This window comes from Palaemon carinicauda, chromosome 14 (genome assembly GCF_036898095.1).
Source record: "Palaemon carinicauda isolate YSFRI2023 chromosome 14, ASM3689809v2, whole genome shotgun sequence".
Classification (NCBI taxonomy): Eukaryota; Metazoa; Arthropoda; class Malacostraca; order Decapoda; family Palaemonidae; genus Palaemon; species Palaemon carinicauda.
Window position 1 is genome coordinate 122,360,472 of NC_090738.1, and position 18,461 is coordinate 122,378,932.

An 18,461-nucleotide genomic window follows, 5' to 3' on the forward strand; every position below is an offset into this window, starting at 1 on the left:
CACTAGCACTCGTCACAGCACTGGCACTATTTCCACCCACTGCACTCTTGACCTTCAGTTCTTTAACCTCGGCCATCAGAGACTTATGGTCACTTACCACTGATTCTACTTTATCTCCTAAAGCCTGAATAGCACGCAAAACAGTTGACATATCAGGCGGAGGGCACACAGTAGGTTCGGGGGTAGCCACTACAGGGGTAGGAAAAGGTAGGGGATCATGAGGTGAGGAAAACATAGAAGAGTGAGAAGAACTTCTCCTAACTCTAGTTCTCTCTAACTTGGATGAATATTTTAAAAGACGTACAAAATCCAATTCCGAAAGTCCGGCGCACTCCTCACACCGATTTTCTAATAGACAGGGCCTGTCCCTACAGTCAGAACAAGCGGTGTGAGGATCTACCGAGACCTTCGGAATACGCCTATTGCAAGACCTACATCGTCTATGGGAGGGAGCTTGCGAAACGTCAGACATCTTGTTTCAAAGAGTAAGTCAAAGGGTGATCCAAAAACAAGCAAAAATTCATTAACCGTTAATCAGTATTTATATAAAAGCTAACTAGCTAATATAAAAAGGATTCCAGTATGCGACAGCCGTTAATCTAAGAGAATACTTCACCAAATATCCATGAATAAACTCGAAGACCATGAGCGTATCCCAGAACGTCTAGCCGGAAGCACGACAGAGGAATAATTGAGGAGGTGTCAACAACAAATGATTGAGTACCTGGCCACAGGTGGCGCTGGTAAGTACACCCCCTTCTAGTATTGTGATAGCTGGCGTATCCCTCCATAGAATTCTGTCGGGCAACGGAGTTGACAGCTACATGATTATCGGGTAAGTTTAATATTGAAAAGTTCATAATCATTCTGCTAACTTCTGTAGATAAGCAATTCAAATATCAAGCATTTCACATGAATTTACAATACAGTTTTCAATGGTGCAATCCATAAATTAGGAATGAACAACATTTTTAAACAAAACTAAGGTATCTTTATAGGTTGCCATTACCATCTCTAACAAGCAATATTATTTAACAAAAATCGAAATATGAGAATCTTTAAAATTTTATAGTATAAAACTAAAGTAATTGTGATAGCTAAGCAATTGACTTGACATTCAATTAAAACTACGTTATCAAAAAGGATAATTACAATGCAATTGTACTTCCTGTTTACAATAACATTCAAGTATTATTTTGCATTATACAGGGCTTAATAAGTTTCTCTTATGAAGCTAAGATATGCATTTATCTCAAGCTACAGAACTTATTGATTATCATTCATTAAAAGTAGTTAAAAAATCAGAGTAAAACCCTAACACCACAGTGGCAAAGCAGAAATAAACCCAAACTTGAGCACACCTATGATATGAACTTGAAAAATCTATGGTTCAACTTAAAAATCTCATTTGGTACTTAGGAGGATCTTGCAAGTGACAATAATTCAGAAAAGTCAACCAAGTTGCAAATTTGCTTTAACATTCTCTGTCCAGGAATATTTCCTCTAAATGTTATGCAAGTCTGTTACACTGATTATTACCCATCTAACTTCTTCGATGAGCAATGTTTATCTTAAGTGGTAGTGATCATTACTGAATGAAATAAATGTTCATCTCATTACACCTATGTTACCACAGGACTAATCTAATTGCTACAAAACTTACTATTCTAGTACAAGGACTTGAAAGGCATTAATACTTTATGCTGGAAATACTTGTTCATGAAATATGAGAACTGGATGACAAACATGGAATTTAAAACAACTTTCCAACAACCCTAATATGGCCTGGGAAGCTTACTTCCACAACCATCAATATCCCTTATAATGTTCATAAAATTTCAGGTAGGACAAAAAATGAGAAGCTTAACATCCTTACTTGAACTGGTGTTGTGCAAGTGTAGACAGAATGCTGATGGATTACTTGAAGACCTTTCATAAGGTTAGCAGGCCCATATGCCCAACCAGTTTTCCAACCAGTCACGGAGAAAGTTTTGCCTGCAGACCCAATTGTGACGGTGCGTTCCCACATGTCAGGCAAGGTGGCTGTAATGCAAATAACTACTAAAGTGTTCTGGCAAAACAAGCTTCTGTATGAGAAAAAAAAGAATAACATACAATTTAAACTTTAAATATAAATCAAAACATGAAAAATGTTTTTTTTTTTGCATTAACAAGCCATGAATAACTATAAGTAATCTGATAGCATCAGCAATACCCATTAGTGTACTACTATGAACCTCCTCCTCTGAAGTTCATATTGCTTCTTTTCCAGAAGCTGATTTTAAAGACGTTTACCCAAAAAAATTTATAAAACAATTTCCCATCATCTTTTCATACAAAAGATACATGTCCCCAGTAAAGTAATGAAACAATCTAGCAGTTAATAGTATACAGCACATTTTCCCATTCTTCATTTTTTCAGTCGCTGCGGTACTATCAAAACCTATCTCCCTTTCGGATAGTGATTATTACGTTCTAATCGCCTTCTTGGTGGATTTGTAAGCATTCCCACACAGGGAATGCATTGTGTTTAGAATCACCATTGTGAGGAGTATGATGTCTCACTTTTCCTCTCAAGGAAATATGTCCAAGTGTTTCAACATTGCTGTTGTAATTTTGATGATCTTACGTGGCAGTTAATACATTGGTAAAGATTAAAGTTCAATCAAGTAAATATTAAAACTTACTTGTTAACGAAATCAGGAAGGAAAAGGAATACTGTAGATACCTTTTAACATATTTGTACCAATGCATTTAACTCAAAAAAAAAGAGAGAGAGAGAGAGAGAGAGAGTGAGAGAGAGAGAGAGAGAGAGAGAGAGAGAGAGAGAGAGAGAGAGAGAGAGAGAGAGAGAGAGAGAGAGAGAGAGAGAGAGAGAGAGAGAGAGAGAGAGAGAGAGAGAGAGAGAGAGAGAGAGAGAGAGAGAGAGAGAGAGAGAGAGAGAGAGAGAGAGAGAGAGAGAGAGTAGAGAGAGAGAGAGAGAGAGAGAGAGAGAGAGAGAGAGAGATTCTTTCAGGATTTTTTTGAAGATTATACAACAGTACCTTCATTTTTCCAACTGTGATCTCATAATCTGACCTGAAGTGCGATCTTGGACCTCTTCCCAGACACACAATAGAACAACCTTGTACATACATGCTGGCCTTTCCCTTACCCATTCTGATGTGTTTATGACCTGTGTAAGTCATCCATTCATATACTTCATCCATGATGGCAATGGCATTGTGTTTCTTACAAAGATTGGCAATCATCATCAGTTCGTCATGCTGGTAAACCTGGAAATTGTTTTGGTAATATTAAGTACTTTATGTGTATTTCAAGGTCAAATCCCTAAAAGAATTCAGATATCAAAAACCTGTCACAAAGGACAAATTCTTTCCAGCTGAAATGCTTCAAAAGATGAGTGACCAAAACCAGAATTTACATAGAATGACAAACACAGCTGAAATGTATCATTTAATTAAGCTAGATCACGCACCAATGATAAGCTTTCCTACATGAAGGAGCATAATGGTGTAATGTACTGTAATTTTAAAGAATTTTGATTTCAGGAGTAATGAAATGGAGAGATCATAAACTTACCTTCCCTAAGGGATTGTTTGGAGTATTTACAATGATAGCTTTAGTCTTCTCGTTAAATGCACCTGCTAGCTCATCAGGGTCTAAAACCCAGTCACCCGAAGAGGTAACACCTTCGGTCTTTTTCTGTTGGTGAAAAGAGGCAAAATTCACTTTAAAGCAAACATTAGTCTCAGTGATAATGAGATCTACGATATGATTCAAGTTATCTAATAAAAGACCAGAAATATATAACAATGACCATAAAAAGTATGACAAAAAACATAGAGGATATTCAAGACAATCACAATTGATTCACCCATAAAAGGAAAATAATTCATGACAGCACTTATTGTGATTATCAAAACCATTCAGTAGGAGGCTTTATCCCCATCAGTTTTAATTAACAACAAACAAAGAATAAAAAGAGAAACTGAAATATTAATAAAAAAAAAAATACCTAATGCATATTCGGCGTCAAAACTGATGCAACAAATTGCAAAATTCATCGTACGTATTTTGTGAGAAATTCTTGTTGGGTTGCTAGTTAGTATATTTTATTCCAATTATTGTCATCCTCTTTATCTGATAAGTATCAGACATTAACAAAATCCTCTGAGGTTTGTTGCATCAGTTTTGACTCCGACTGTGCTAATAGCAAGTTTACCAACAAAATTATTTTCTGGACAAAATTCAAGGAACTGTTAAACTTTGTATTTATCATACTGTAATTATTTCTTCCTATATTTAATTCATTTACTCTTTCTGTACCACAATAACTTAAATTAGTTTTGTAAATACAAAGACACTGGTTTTCACCATTTTTTAACTTATACAATTGTAAATTCAAGCCAAATCTTTATAAACTCACTGGTCGTAGTGGAACAAACACAGGTGTCCCACCAGCTAACTTGACCTGAGGTACATAGCAATCAAAGAAAGGCTCTATGATGATGACTTCATCCCCTGGATTTACTAATCCTGTAATATGAAAAGAATATGTAATACACTAATCCTCCAAGTAACTACAGTAGTTAACACAACATTATAGACAAATACAATAAAATAAAAACATTAGACACTTCTTAATATCTAAAATACAATTTTATCTGAATTAGTTCTCTTGAGAGTGAAATGGAAAGTTCAAACTACTGTATTATTATAATTTATTTTCAATAAAAGTAAGCACTATTGAAGGAGTGCATTTTCTATTCTTTTTTATAAGTTATGTGAAAAAATTTCCATAAACTGGTGATGAAAAGTGTTATCTCCACGACTTACCCATTATCGCTACAAAAAGCGCTTCATATGCACCAGCGGTTACCAACACTTCTGTCAGGGAATTTAGTTCTCTTCCAATTAACTTTGAGTATAGTTTGCACAAAGCTGACACCAAGCGAGGATGACCCTAAATGACGATAAATGATCTTAATATCAATGGCATGTTAACTCCTTTTGAAGAAATTATGGCATACCACAAATATGTTCAAAACTACTGTTTACACATATAATACCTTACCAAATAAATGCCCTGAAATAAAACAAGGTCAATACACTACTACAAAAGAGTAAATTATATATTATTCAATACTTTCTGAAATCTAAAATACATCTTTTTCCATGACCGAGTCCATTCTATGAAGACATTACTAAATATCATTTTTAAAGTGCCTTCAAAATTTCACCAAAGGGTAAACAAATAAAGAAATTTCTTGTTTACAATATCAATTCATGAATATCCAACTGCCTATAATTTATGGTAATTTCCAAATTAAACCCATCCATATTCTATACTGAAGTCAATTCCAGCACTCATTTGCATAAAATCACCTTCTTTGCAAATATTATAGCAAGCTTCACTACAAATATTATAGAAAATCTAATGGCAGTTACAAGACGTGTATAAAAAGGTAGATGGTTACAATCATACCATGAAATGGTTTCATAAGCTTTTACAACAAATGCATCTGCTGTAATTCAATTTAACACTTAATGAAATGTTTTTACAATATCAAACATATTTTTCATACAAAACCAGTAATCATTAAATGTCTACTTCTTTACAATGATTGCCAGTGGCATCAATTTGTTCAAATTGCAAAATAAATAAATCCCATACACATTCTAAACACTTACAGCTAAAATACTCTCTGCAGATTATTATACTACAACTTCAAAGAACACATATTTGGGGAGAAGGGAGGAGGGCAGTAAAGACTATGATTAACAGGTTCATGTGAAAAATTAGTTTGAAATTATATAATCATTGGCCGTCCATCCAAAGCCGTTACTCACAAAATGGATGAATAGCAACTTGGATGGCACGAGTACGACAAACATGAAGAGATAGGGTAGATAGAAAGGAGGACATGAAGAACAGAAGGATATCTCTCCAGGGTAGACCAAAGAGAGCTCGTAAAGGAAAGTTCAAATTTGACCAAACTGGTCTGGCCATGTAATAAAAAAATTTATTGTACATTGTAAAAAAAACAAAAAAACTGATGCACATGAGGTGCAATGATTGATGCCCAGGTTTACCTTCTCTTTAAAATATACCAAACACGGAGGATGGAAATCTCAAGAATCATGAGGAAGGCAGGGAAAAGTATGATCCCTTCTCACCTTCAAAACATAGCCCACAACAACCATCACCCAAAATTAATATAAAACAAAGGATTTACAGTGATGTCAAGAACTAAAAATATAAAGAGGGCAATTCTGGCAGTGCCAAGTGCCAGCTTAAAAAACGACAATTAGCTTGAGATTGAATTCTAAACTAAGCATGCACCTTGATTTTAGGTGTCGAATGGTTGTCCTTATTGACAAGAAGTAAAGCCTTGAAATAACCTGAAAAAGCCAGTAGGAAATAATTTAATTTTTTGGCCAAAGGAGACTTTCAAACTACCTATATGAAGAAAGAAAGAGGAAACCAAATAGACCTCTTAGTTCTGCTAGAGGTCGAACCTAGGAGGACAGATTATTACTATTTTTAATGATTGTTATTATTATTATTATTATTATTATTATTATTATTGTTATTAATTAATTATTGTTACTATTACTATTATTATTAATTTAATTAAATAATTAATTAATTATTATTATTATTATTATTACTAACAAAGCTACAATTCTAGTAGGAAAATCAGGATGCTATAAACCTTAGGTCTCCAACATGGAAAATAGCCCAGTGAGGAAAGGCCATAAAGAGTTGTGGTAGCCAATTGAAAACATTCCTGCCTGACAATCTGCTGCACAGGAGTTAGAGACCTGCTCAAGCTCAATAGTTTCTAGTAATATCTTCAACCTCACCATCCTTGTGAGCACGGGACGAGGGGTTTGAGGGAGCCTACAGGTCTACCTGCCAAGTCATCAGCAGTCATTACCTGGCCCTCCCTGGTCCTAGCTTGACGGAGAGGGGCTTGGGCATTGATAATATTTATACAGTACTTGGTCAGTCTCTAGTACATTGTCTGTCCATTGCCTTTGCCATTCATGAGCAACCTTTAAATACATAAACTATATACAAGAAGTAATGAATTAATGATATGAAATATTTTCAGATCAGTAACATTAAAATAGATCAGTCTTTTATAAAAAATGAATATATGATAGAAGAGTCACAGTATCAGTAACAACATTAAAACAGATCAGTCTTTTATAAAAAATATGTGATAGAAGAGTCACAGTCCTACAAGAACGAAGTCTTATCAATAAACTCAGGGGCACAGAAAAGACCAATTGAAGATCTTTATTTCGAATAGGATGCCTTCCCTGCTAGAGAACAGACCTTGCAAACAAACTTTACGGCAAAAGCCAACAAATACCACCTTAAGGTTTAAATCAAACAAGGCTCTAAAATGATTTGTAAGAAGTGGAAGATGCTCAGCAAGGAAGAGTAATAACCCAGGCAGCAATCTCCATAAAACCTCCCTCTTGTAGAGTATGATAGATAGTCCACTCATGAAGATGCTACACCTTGATATACTGTAGTACGTATATGGAATTGATAAAAGTAAAGTTGCTTGAGCAGGTACCACCAAGTTCTGAGAAACCTGATGTATTATAGTTGATAAAAAGAGCTAAGAAATCCATTGAATCATCCTTTTTGCAGCCTGGGGGGAGTGACTGGAATCATCTGGAGTTCAAAAACCCAAAACTGGAGAAAGCTGAGCAATATAAAGCATCAAGGTCTTTTCAGACCTGCCTCAGAGCTCTACATGTAACATTATGTACAAAAGGAAGTATCTGACAATGCTAGCTATGGGTTTCACAATTATTCTGTACAACTATAAAACAAACCTTAGAATGATGCAACTCCCATCAAGAGAAGATCTCTTTGGCCAACAAAAACATAATTCCTACACTTCAACTAAACAAAACGTCAAGGAAGTCAGCACAAAATTAAAGTAAATATGAATCCTCCACTCATTGGACAACCACTTACCCTCACCACTAGTTTTTAGGAGTTTAGCTCCCAATCTTTAAAACATAGTGCCTGCAAATAGAAACACGTCTGGGATAAGCAGAACCCTATATAACTGTTCTGTTACCAATAATCAAGATCTGGCAGATCCTTATCCTTAATGGGAATCTGGATGCAACATAGAAATAGCCTCCCAGTAACACAAATTGAGATTAAAAAAAGCCTGAAGTGTAAACTGAATTTTAACAATTGAATAAACCCCAAATAAACACTAGTTTGAACCCCACAAGCTAAACTTGGCAGTTAGGTATAACAAGATACCTTTTTTCGTAGAAAATGTTATTTTGATAATAAAATAAATTTTTGAATATACTTACCCGGTGATTATAATAGCTGCAACTCTGTTGCTCGACAGAAAACTCTACGGAAAAAATCCGCCAGCGATCGCTACACAGGTAGGGGGTGTACTTCAACAGCGCCATCTGTCGTCCAGATACCCAGTACTCATTGTAAACAAAGAACTCAATTTTCTCCTCGGTCCACTGCGTCTCTATTGGGGAGGAAGGGAGGGTCCTTTAATTTATAATCACCGGGTAAGTATATTCAAAAATTTATTTTATTATCAAAATAACATTTTTCAATATTTAACTTAGCCGGTGATTATAATAGCTGATTCACACCCAGGGGGGTGGGTAGAGACCAGCAATATATGTTTACATTATTATGAGCTAAGGATTTTTTATTTCATTTTAGAAGTTATCAAAATAACAAAAACAAAATAAATAGGTACCTGGTAAGGAAGTCGACTTGAACAATTACTCTGCCTTTTTAAGTACGTCTTCCTTACGGAGCCTCGCGATCCTCTTAGGATGCTGAGCGACCCCTAGGATCTGAAGTATGAAGGGTTGCAACCCATACCACAGGACCTCATCAAAACCTCTAATCTAGGCGCTTCTCAAGAAAAGAATTTGACCACCCGCCAAATCAACCAGGATGCGAAAGGCTTCTTAGCCTTCCGGACAACCCAAAAACAACAATAAAAAACATTTCAAGAGAAAGATTAAAAAGGTTATGGAATTAGGGGATTGTAGTGGTTGAGCCCTCACCCACTACTGCACTCGCTGCTACGAATGGTCCCAGAGTGTAGCAGTCCTCGTAAAGAGACTGGACATCCTTAAGATAAAAAGAGGCGAACACTGACTTGCTTCTCCAATAGGTTGCGTCCATTATACTTCGCAGAGATCTATTTTGTTTAAAGGCCACTGAAGTTGCGACAGCTCTAACTTCATGTGTCCTTACCTTCAGCAAAGCTTGGTCTTCCTCACTCAGATGTGAATGAGCTTCTCGTATTAACAGTCTGATAAAATAGGATAAAGCATTCTTTGACATAGGCAAAGATGGTTTCTTAACTGAACACCATAAAGCTTCTGACTGTCCTCGTAAAGGTTTAGTTCGTCTTAAATAGAACTTAAGAGCTCTCACAGGGCATAAGACTCTTTCTAGTTCATTTCCAACCATATTAGATAGGCTTGGAATATCGAACGATTTCGGCCAAGGACGAGAAGGTAGCTCGTTTTTGGCTAGAAAACCAAGTTGTAGAGAACATGTAGCCGTTTCAGATGAAAATCCGATGTTCCTGCTGAAGGCGTGAATCTCACTGACTCTTTTAGCTGTGGCTAAGCAAACCAGGAAAAGAATCTTTAAGGTGAGATCTTTAAAGGAGGCTGATTGTAGCGGCTCGAACCTTTCTGACATGAGGAATCTTAGTACCACGTCTAAATTCCAACCAGGTGTAGCCAAACGACGCTCCTTCGTGGTCTCAAAAGACTTAAGGAGGTCCTGTAGATCTTTATTGTTGGACAGATCTAAGCCTCTGTGACGGAAGACTGATGCCAACATGCTTCTGTAACCCTTGATAGTGGGAGCTGAAAGAGATCGTTCTTTCCTCAGGTATAAAAGGAAGTCAGCTATTTGAGTTACAGAGGTACTGGTCGAGGATACAGATACTGACTTGCACCAGTTTCGGAAGACTTCCCACTTCGATTGGTAGACTCTAAGGGTGGATGTCCTCCTTGCTCTAGCAATCGCCCTGGCTGCCTCCTTCGAAAAGCCTCTAGCTCTCGAGAGTCTTTCGATAGTCTGAAGGCAGTCAGACGAAGAGCGTGGAGGCCTTGGTGTACCTTCTTACGTGTGGCTGACGTAGAAGGTCCACCCTTAGAGGAAGAGTTCTGGGAACGTCCACTAGCCATCGAAGTACCTCGGTGAACCATTCTCTCGCTGGCCAGAGGGGAGCAACTAACGTCAACCTTGTCCCTTCGTGAGAGGCGAACTTCTGCAGTACCTTGTTGACAATCTTGAACGGGGGGAATGCATATAGGTCTAGATGTGACCAATCTAGGAGAAAGGCATCTATATGAACTGCTGCTGGGTCCGGGATTGGTGAGCAATATATTGGGAGCCTCTTGGTCATCGAGGTTGCGAAGAGATCTATGGTTGGCTGGCCCCATGTGGCCCAAAGTCTCTTGCACACATCCTTGTGTAGGGTCCATTCTGTTGGAATGATTTGTCCCTTCCGACTGAGGCAATCTGCCATGACATTCAAGTTGCCTTGGATGAACCTCGTTACTAGCGAAATGTTTTGACCTTTTGACCAGGTGAGGAGGTCCCTTGCGATCTCGTACAACGTCATAGAGTGGGTCCCTCCTTGCTTGGAGATGTACGCCAAAGCCGTGGTGTTGTCCGAGTTCACCTCCACCACTTTGCCTTGAAGGAGAGACTTGAAGCTTTTCAAGGCCAGATGAACTGCCAGTAGCTCCTTGCAGTTGATATGCATTGTCCTTTGACTCGAGTTCCAAGTTCCCGAGCATTCCCGACCGTCTAATGTCGCGCCCCAGCCTGTGTCCGATGCGTCCGAGAAGAGAACGTGGTTGGGAGTCTGAACAGCCGGGGGCAGACCCTCTCTGAGGCTGATACTGTCCTTCCACCAAGTCAGGCAAGACTTCATCTTCTCGGAAATGGGGATCGAGACCGCTTCTAGCGTCTTGTCCTTTTTCCAGTAAACAGCTAGGTGATATTGAAGAGGACGGAGGTGTAGTCTTCCTAACGATACGAACTGTTCCAGGGATGATAGTGTCCCTATCAGACTCATCCACTGCCTGACTGAACATCGTTCCTTCTTCAGCATGTTCTGGATGCATAACTGGGCTTGGCTTGTTCTGGGGGCCGACGGAAAAGCCCGAAAAGCTAGACTGTGAATCTCCATCCCTAAATACACAATAGTTTGGGATGAGACCACTTGAGACTTTTCCAAATTGACAAGGAGACCCAATTCCTTGGTCAGATCTAGAGTCCACTTTAGATCCTTCAGACAGCGACGACTGGAAGAAGCTCTTAGAAGCCAGTCGTCCAAATAGAGGGAGGCTCGGATGTCCGCTAAATGAAGGAATTTGGCTACATTCCTCATTAGCCTCGTAAACACAAGAGGAGCTGTGCTTAGGCCAAAGCACAGGGCTTGAAACTGGTAGACAACCTTTTCGTAAACAAATCTCAGAAAAGGTTGGGAGTCTGGGTGGATGGGGACGTGGAAGTATGCGTCCCTTAGGTCTAAAGAGACCATCCAATCTTCCCTTCTGACCGCTGCTAGAACGGACTTTGTGGTCTCCATGGAGAACGTCTGCTTTGTGACAAAGACATTCAGCGCACTGACGTCTAGCACCGGCCTCCACCCTCCTGTCTTCTTTGCCACTAAGAAGAGACGGTTGTAGAAGCCCGGGGTTTGATGGTCCAGGACTTTGACTACCGCTCCCTTTTCTAGTAAGAGAGACACTTCCTGTTTCAATGCTCGTCTCTTGTCTTCCTCTCTGTACCTGGGAGAGAGATCGATGGGAGACGTTGCTAGAGGGGGTTTTCGTACAAACAGGATCTTGTACCCCTCTCTGAGCAACTTCACAGATTGTGCATCTGCGCCTCTCTTCTCCCATGTCTGCCAGAAGTTCTTGAGTCTGGCTCCCACTGCTGTCTGAAGAAGCTGGCAGTCAGACTCTGCCTTTAAAAGACTTGGTTCCTTTCTTCTTTCCACGTCTCCCTTCGGCACGAGCACCTCCTCTGCTGGAGGCTCTGCCACGAAAGGGCGGAATAAATCGGGACGCTGGAGTGTCCATCCTTGGTCTAGCTGACAAGGTAGGCAAAGGGGTGGCTTTGCGAGCAGAGGACGCAACCAGATCATGAGTGTCCTTCTGTATCAAAGAAGCAGCAATCTCCTTAATCAAGTCCTCTGGAAAGAGGCACTTAGAAAGAGGAGCAAACAGAAGTTCGGATCTTTGGCAAGGTGTAACTCCAGCTGACAGGAAAGAGCAAAGGTTCTCACGCTTCTTGAGGACTCCTGACACGAACGATGCAGCAAGCTCATTAGACCCGTCACGTACGGCCTTGTCCATGCAGGACATGATGAGCAAGGAAGTCTCCTTCTCTGTCGGAGAGATCTTCCTGCTTAGAGCTCCCAGACACCAGTCTAAAAAGTTGAAGACCTCGAAGGCTCTAAATATCCCTTTCAAAAGGTGGTCTAGGTCCGAAGATGACCAACATATTTTTGAGCGTCTCATGGCTAGCCTGCGGGGAGAGTCTACAAGACTTGAGAAGTCGCCCTGGGCAGAGGCAGGAACTCCCAAGCCGAGAACTTCTCCCGTGGCATACCAGACGCTCGATCTAGAAGAGAGTCTAGCAGGGGGAAACGTAAAGGCTGTCTTCCCTAGACTCTTTTTGGACTGCATCCATTCTCCTATCACTCGTAAAGCTCTCTTGGACGAGCGTGCGAGGACGAGTCTAGTAAAGGCAGGCGAGGATGACGGCATACCTAAAACAAACTCTGACGGAGGAGAGCGCGGAGCCACAGACACAAACTGGTCCGGAAACATCTCTTTGAACAGAGCTAAAACCTTCCTAAAGTCCAAAGAGGGTTGCGTGGACTTAGGCTCGTCAAGATCCGAATGTGGTTCATCAACGTGTGCAGCACCATCATCATCAGAAAGTCCATCATCCGAGTATTGAGGAGGAAGCGGCAATGGAGTAGGTAACGGCTGGTTAGCTGAGTCCGGTCGCACGGGTGCATGCGTGACTGAACCGGACGCAACGTCATGGAACTGTTGCCCAGTCTGTGAGCTGGCAACAACCATAGCAGCGCGGGGACGCACAGCGTCTACTCCAGACTGTCTAGCCTGATGTGGGTGAGCAGTGGCAACCACACTGGGTTGCGGAGGTTGACGCACCGCGTCAAAACAAAACAACTCTGACGGTTGTTGTACCTCGCGAACGTCAACGGAAGGCTCCGTGCATCGCTGAACGTCAACATGCGGCTGGCAGGGCACACTGGAACGCATGGGTGGCGGAACTCTCTCAGCTGGAGTGCGCAAGAAGGTCGCCTCAGCGTCCACAGGACGCACAACCGAGTGTGTGGTTGGTTGTAGGCAAGAGGCTGTATTAGCTGGTGCAGCAGCAACCTTCTCCGCACGAAAGTCCTGCATCAGAGACGTTAATTGGGACTGCATGCTCTGCAGCAAAGACCACTTAGGGTCTGCAGGAGCAGGTGCGGCGACAGACGGTGTAACTGTCTGAGGCGGTACCGCTTTGCCTCTCTTAGGAGGTGAGCAGTCATCGGAAGACTGCAGCGAGTCCGAACTGACCCAGTGGCTACAGCTGGGCCGTTGGACTTGCGCGGAAGGGACCGACTTGCGTTTTAATGGTCGTGGGACCTTGGTCCATTGTTTCTTGCGAGAAACACCTTCCGAAGACGAGGAATAAATGGGCTCTCTCGTCTTTGTGCGGCAGGGGCGATCTTGGGAAGATGCGCCCGGTACCACGGAGGGAACGTCTGTTCGCTGATTAAAGCCTCTCGAACCCATTGGTCGTACGACATTGCTTCTCCCCTGGACTTGGGAGCTTGCAAGAGGTCCCGGACTAGGAGGACGACAGGCACGAACAGACGAACCCTCAAGCGCAACACTATCCACAACACTATCACTCACTTTAACACTTCCCACTGCACTTTTACACTTCAGCTCCTTGACGTCCGCCATGAGCTGGTTACGGTCACTAGCCAAGGACTCAACTCTCTCACCCAGAGCTTGGATGGCACGCATCATATCAGCCATCGAAGGTTCCTGAGTGCCAGAAGGGGGATTAGGAGCAACCACTACAGGGGAAGGAATAGGTTGTGGGGCATGAGGAGAGGAAATTTCAACAGAACGAGAGGAACTTCTCCTGACTCTATCTCTCTCTAGCCTACGTGTATATTTTTGGAATTCGATAAAATCGAATTCCGAAAGCCCAACGCATTCCTCACATCGATCTTCCAATTGACAGGTTTTATCCCGACAATTGGAACAAACAGTGTGAGGGTCGATAGAGGCCTTCGGAAGATGCCTTGAACAGTCCCTAGCATTACACTTCCTAAATTTTGGGACTTGAGAAGGGTCAGCCATTTTGAATTGGTCAAAGGGGAATTCAAAAACTATCCAAAGTCATCATCAAATAATCCGTAATCAAAAAAAGAATGCAAGGATTTATTGAAGAGAAAGCCTGCACAGCGAAAGCTCAAAACTAGAATAGTGTACTTCACCAAATAGTTGTGAAAACAAATCCAGTTAGCAACAGCGAATTAGTAGGTCTTGCCGGAAGCACGACAGAGAGAAAATTGAGTTCTTTGTTTACAATGAGTACTGGGTATCTGGACGACAGATGGCGCTGTTGAAGTACACCCCCTACCTGTGTAGCGATCGCTGGCGGATTTTTTCCGTAGAGTTTTCTGTCGAGCAACAGAGTTGCAGCTATTATAATCACCGGCTAAGTTAAATATTGAAAAATCTACTTTCACTCCTTGTATTTTGGTCACCATAACACAAGAAGACCCACAAAGCAGTTCATAAAATTCCTAATAGGTGGTTCTCTTGTCCAAACTTTGATTTCCCCTTATCTGTATTATTAGTACTGATAGCCATTTTTAATCGCGAATCACAGCTGATTTTACTGTCGTGTAACTTTCTATACAAGCTAAACTACTTTCTATAGTAGCTCCTCCCCCCACTACATTACACATTTAAAACGGTTCTTCTTTGATATGTATTTAAGAAGAGGTTCTTATTAACGGCTTCGCCAGCCAGTACCCATTTCTCTTTTAACCTTTTTACCCCCGGGCTATTTGGAAATTTCCAACCCTTAACCCCCAAGGGGTTATTTTTTTCAAGCACATTTTGCAGTACTGTATATTTTTTTTAAATTGCTCTAACAGCCTTAATTTTTGTCATAGAGAGGTCAGGTTGGTTTCATTCTCTTGGAAAATGCCTGAAGTTTCTCAAAAAATTATCAAAAATATGCAAAAAATGATATTTTGATTATAAAATAAATTTTTGAATATACTTACCCGGTGAATATATAATAGCTGACGTCTCCGACGGCTCGACAGATTCCAAAAACTCGCGAGCGATCGCCGTGAAGGTTGCGGGTATGCCCACCAGCGCCGACTATCGGCCAGATACCGCATATACTTGTAAACATCTCCAGTTCTTCTCAGTCCCCTAGGTCTCTATCGGGGAGGAAGGGAGGGCCTTTAATTTATATATTCACCGGGTAAGTATATTCAAAAATTTATTTTATAATCAAAATATCATTTTTAAATATTAAACTTAGCCGGTGAATATATAATAGCTGATTCACACCCATGGTGGTGGGTAGAGACCAGTATTAATACAATAAAGGCGTATATGCTCAAGAGTTTTTGACAATTATTCAAAAAACAGACTTAAGTATAGGTACCTGGTAAGGAAGCAGACTCTGATTATTACTCTGCCTCATTAGTCCGCTATCCTCATGAAGCCCAGCGATCCTCTTAGGATGCCGAAAGACTCCCAGGATCTGCTATAACCAGGGTGAACACCCCTATAACAGGACCTCATCAATACCCTTAATCTGGGCGCTCTCAAGAAACAATATTTTGACCACCCGCCAAATCAAAAAGATTGCGAAAGACTCCTTAGTCTCCCGTACAACCCAAAATAAGATTAAAAATTTCAAGAGTAGATTAAAAGGATATTGGGATTAAGGGAATGTAGTGGTAGAGCCTTCACCCACTACTGCACTCGCTGCTACGAATGGTCCCAGTGTGTAGCAGTCCTCATAAAGAGTCTGGACATCTTTCAAGTAATATAAAGCGAAAACCGACTTGCCTCTCCAAAAGGTCGCGTCCATAATACTTTTAATGGGTCTATTTTGCTTAAACGCTACAGAAGTTGCTATCGCTCTAACTTCATGAGCCTTGACTTTAAGTAAATTATGATCCTTCTCACTTAATTGAGAGTGTGCCTCCCGAATCAAAAGTCTAAAAAAATAAGACCACTCATTCTTAGACATAGGCAAAGAGGGCTTTTTAACGGAGCACCATAAAGCCTCTGAACAACCTCGTCGCGGTTTAGTTCTGGATAAACAAAAATTAAGAGCTCTAACGGGGCACAGCACTCTTTCAACTTCATTCCCCACAATCTCAGAAAGACTGGGGATTTCAAATGATTTAGGCCAAGGACGAGACAGAAGTTCATTCTTGGCCAAAAAAACCAAGTTGAAGAGCGCATACTGCTTTATTAGCGGAGAAACCGATGTTCTTGCTAAAAGCATGTATCTCACTAACCCTTTTCGCAGAAGCCAAGCTCACCAAAAAAAAAGTGTCTTGAGGGTAAGATCCTTCAGGGAGGCTGAATTTAATGGTTCAAACCTGTCTGACATAAGGAACTGTAGGACCACGTCCAAGTTCCAAGCAGGAGTCGAAATATGACGCTCCTTGGAAGTCTCGAAAGACTTAAGCAGGTCTTGGAGATCTTTGTTATTAGAAAGATCCAAACCCTTATGCCTGAAAACAGAAGCTAACATGCTTCTGTAGCCTTTAATGGTGGATGCAGAGAGGGAGCGACCGTTTCTCAGATAAGGCAGAAAATCCGCAATCTGCGCTACAGAGGCACTTGGAAGAGGAAATAGAGGAGGACTTGCACCAGTCTCTAAATACCTCCCATTTCGACTGATAGATCCTGATGGTAGAGGATCTTCTAGCCCTCGCGATCGCTCTAGCTGCCTCCTTCGAAAACCCTCGAGCTCAAGAGAGTCTTTCGATAGTCTGAAGGCAGTTAGACGAAGCGTGGGGAGGCTTTGATAAAATCTCTTTACGTGAGGCTGTCGCAAGAGATCCATCCGTAACGGCAGACTTCTTGGAACGTCTACCAGCCATAGAAGTACCTCTGTGAACCACTCTCTCGCGGGCCAGAGTGGAGCAACCAATGTCAACCTGGTCCCTTCGTGAGAGGTGAACTTCTGCAGCACCTTGTTTAGGATCTTGAAAGGTGGAAAGGCATAAACGTCCAGGTGAGACCAGTCCAGCAGGAAAGCGTCTATGTGGGCTGCCTCTGGATCTGGAACTGGAAAGCAGTAAGTCGAGAGCCTCTTTGTCAGAGAAGTCGCAAAAAGATCTACGGTGGGTTGACCCCATGTCATCCATAGCTTCTCGCACACAGTCTTATGCAACGTCCACTCCATGGAGATGACTTGTCCTCTTCTGCTGAGGCAGTCCGCCAAGACATTCATTTTTCCTTGCACAAATCTCGCCAAAGGAGAGATGTTACTTGCCTTAAATGGAGTTCCTTCTGATCCGTGGATCAAACACCCGAGCATTCCAGACTGTCCAGTGGAGATCCCTAACCCAAATCCGATGCATCTGAATACAACACATGGTTTGGGTTCTTGATCGCAAGAGAAAGACCTTCTCGAATTCTGATTTTGCTGTCCCACCAAGTCAGACATGTCTAGACTGAGTTGGAGATTGGGAAAGAGATACTCTCTAAGCCCTTCTCCTTGTTCCAATGGTTTAGGTGAAATTGGAGAAGGCATAGGTTGAGTCTCCCCAGAGAGATAAACTACTCCAGCGATGAAAGAGTTCCCACGCGGCTAGTTCAAACTCTTACAGAGCAACTGTTTTCCTCTTGCAAGTGAAGGACTTTTAACAGAGCTTGTTCCATTCTTGTGGGAGACGAAAAGGCCCGAAAAATCAGACACTGTATCTCCATTCCCAAATAAAGAATAGTCTGGGATGGGGTACTGTAAGTTACGACTTCTCTACGTTCACTATGAGACCTAGCTCCTTGGTTAGGTCTAATGTCCATTAGAGGCTCTCCAGACAGCGATATAATGACGACGCCCTGATTAGCCAGTCGTCAAAATAAAGGGAGGCTCTGAATCCTCAAAAAATGTAGAAAGCTTGCTACATTTTGCAAGGGCCTTGTAAAAACAAGAGGAGCAGGAATGAGGCCGAAGTACAGTGCTCGACATTGGTACATTACTTTCCCGTCCACAAACCTCAGATGTTGTTGAAAGTTTGGATGAATCGGGATGTGGAAGTATGCATCCTGAAGGTCGAGAGAGACCATCCAGTCGCCTTCCCTTACTG

General features: G+C 41.4%; 1 protein-coding gene across 6 annotated transcripts in view; it reads right to left on the reverse strand.

Annotated features, from left to right (window-relative positions):
* The window catches only part of LOC137653712 (kynurenine aminotransferase-like), a 77,157-nt gene that overhangs the window by 11,353 nt on the left and 47,343 nt on the right, over positions 1 to 18,461 (reverse strand). For all 6 annotated transcript variants that reach the window (XM_068387301.1, XM_068387300.1, XM_068387303.1 and 3 more), the window contains exons 4-8: positions 4,840 to 4,966; positions 4,430 to 4,539; positions 3,583 to 3,705; positions 3,155 to 3,275; positions 1,877 to 2,043 (exon numbers count right to left, since the gene is read on the reverse strand). In XM_068387301.1, coding sequence (XP_068243402.1) covers positions 1,877 to 2,043; positions 3,155 to 3,275; positions 3,583 to 3,705; positions 4,430 to 4,539; positions 4,840 to 4,966 — 648 coding nt within the window. The remainder of the gene's footprint in view (positions 1 to 1,876; positions 2,044 to 3,154; positions 3,276 to 3,582; positions 3,706 to 4,429; positions 4,540 to 4,839; positions 4,967 to 18,461) is intronic.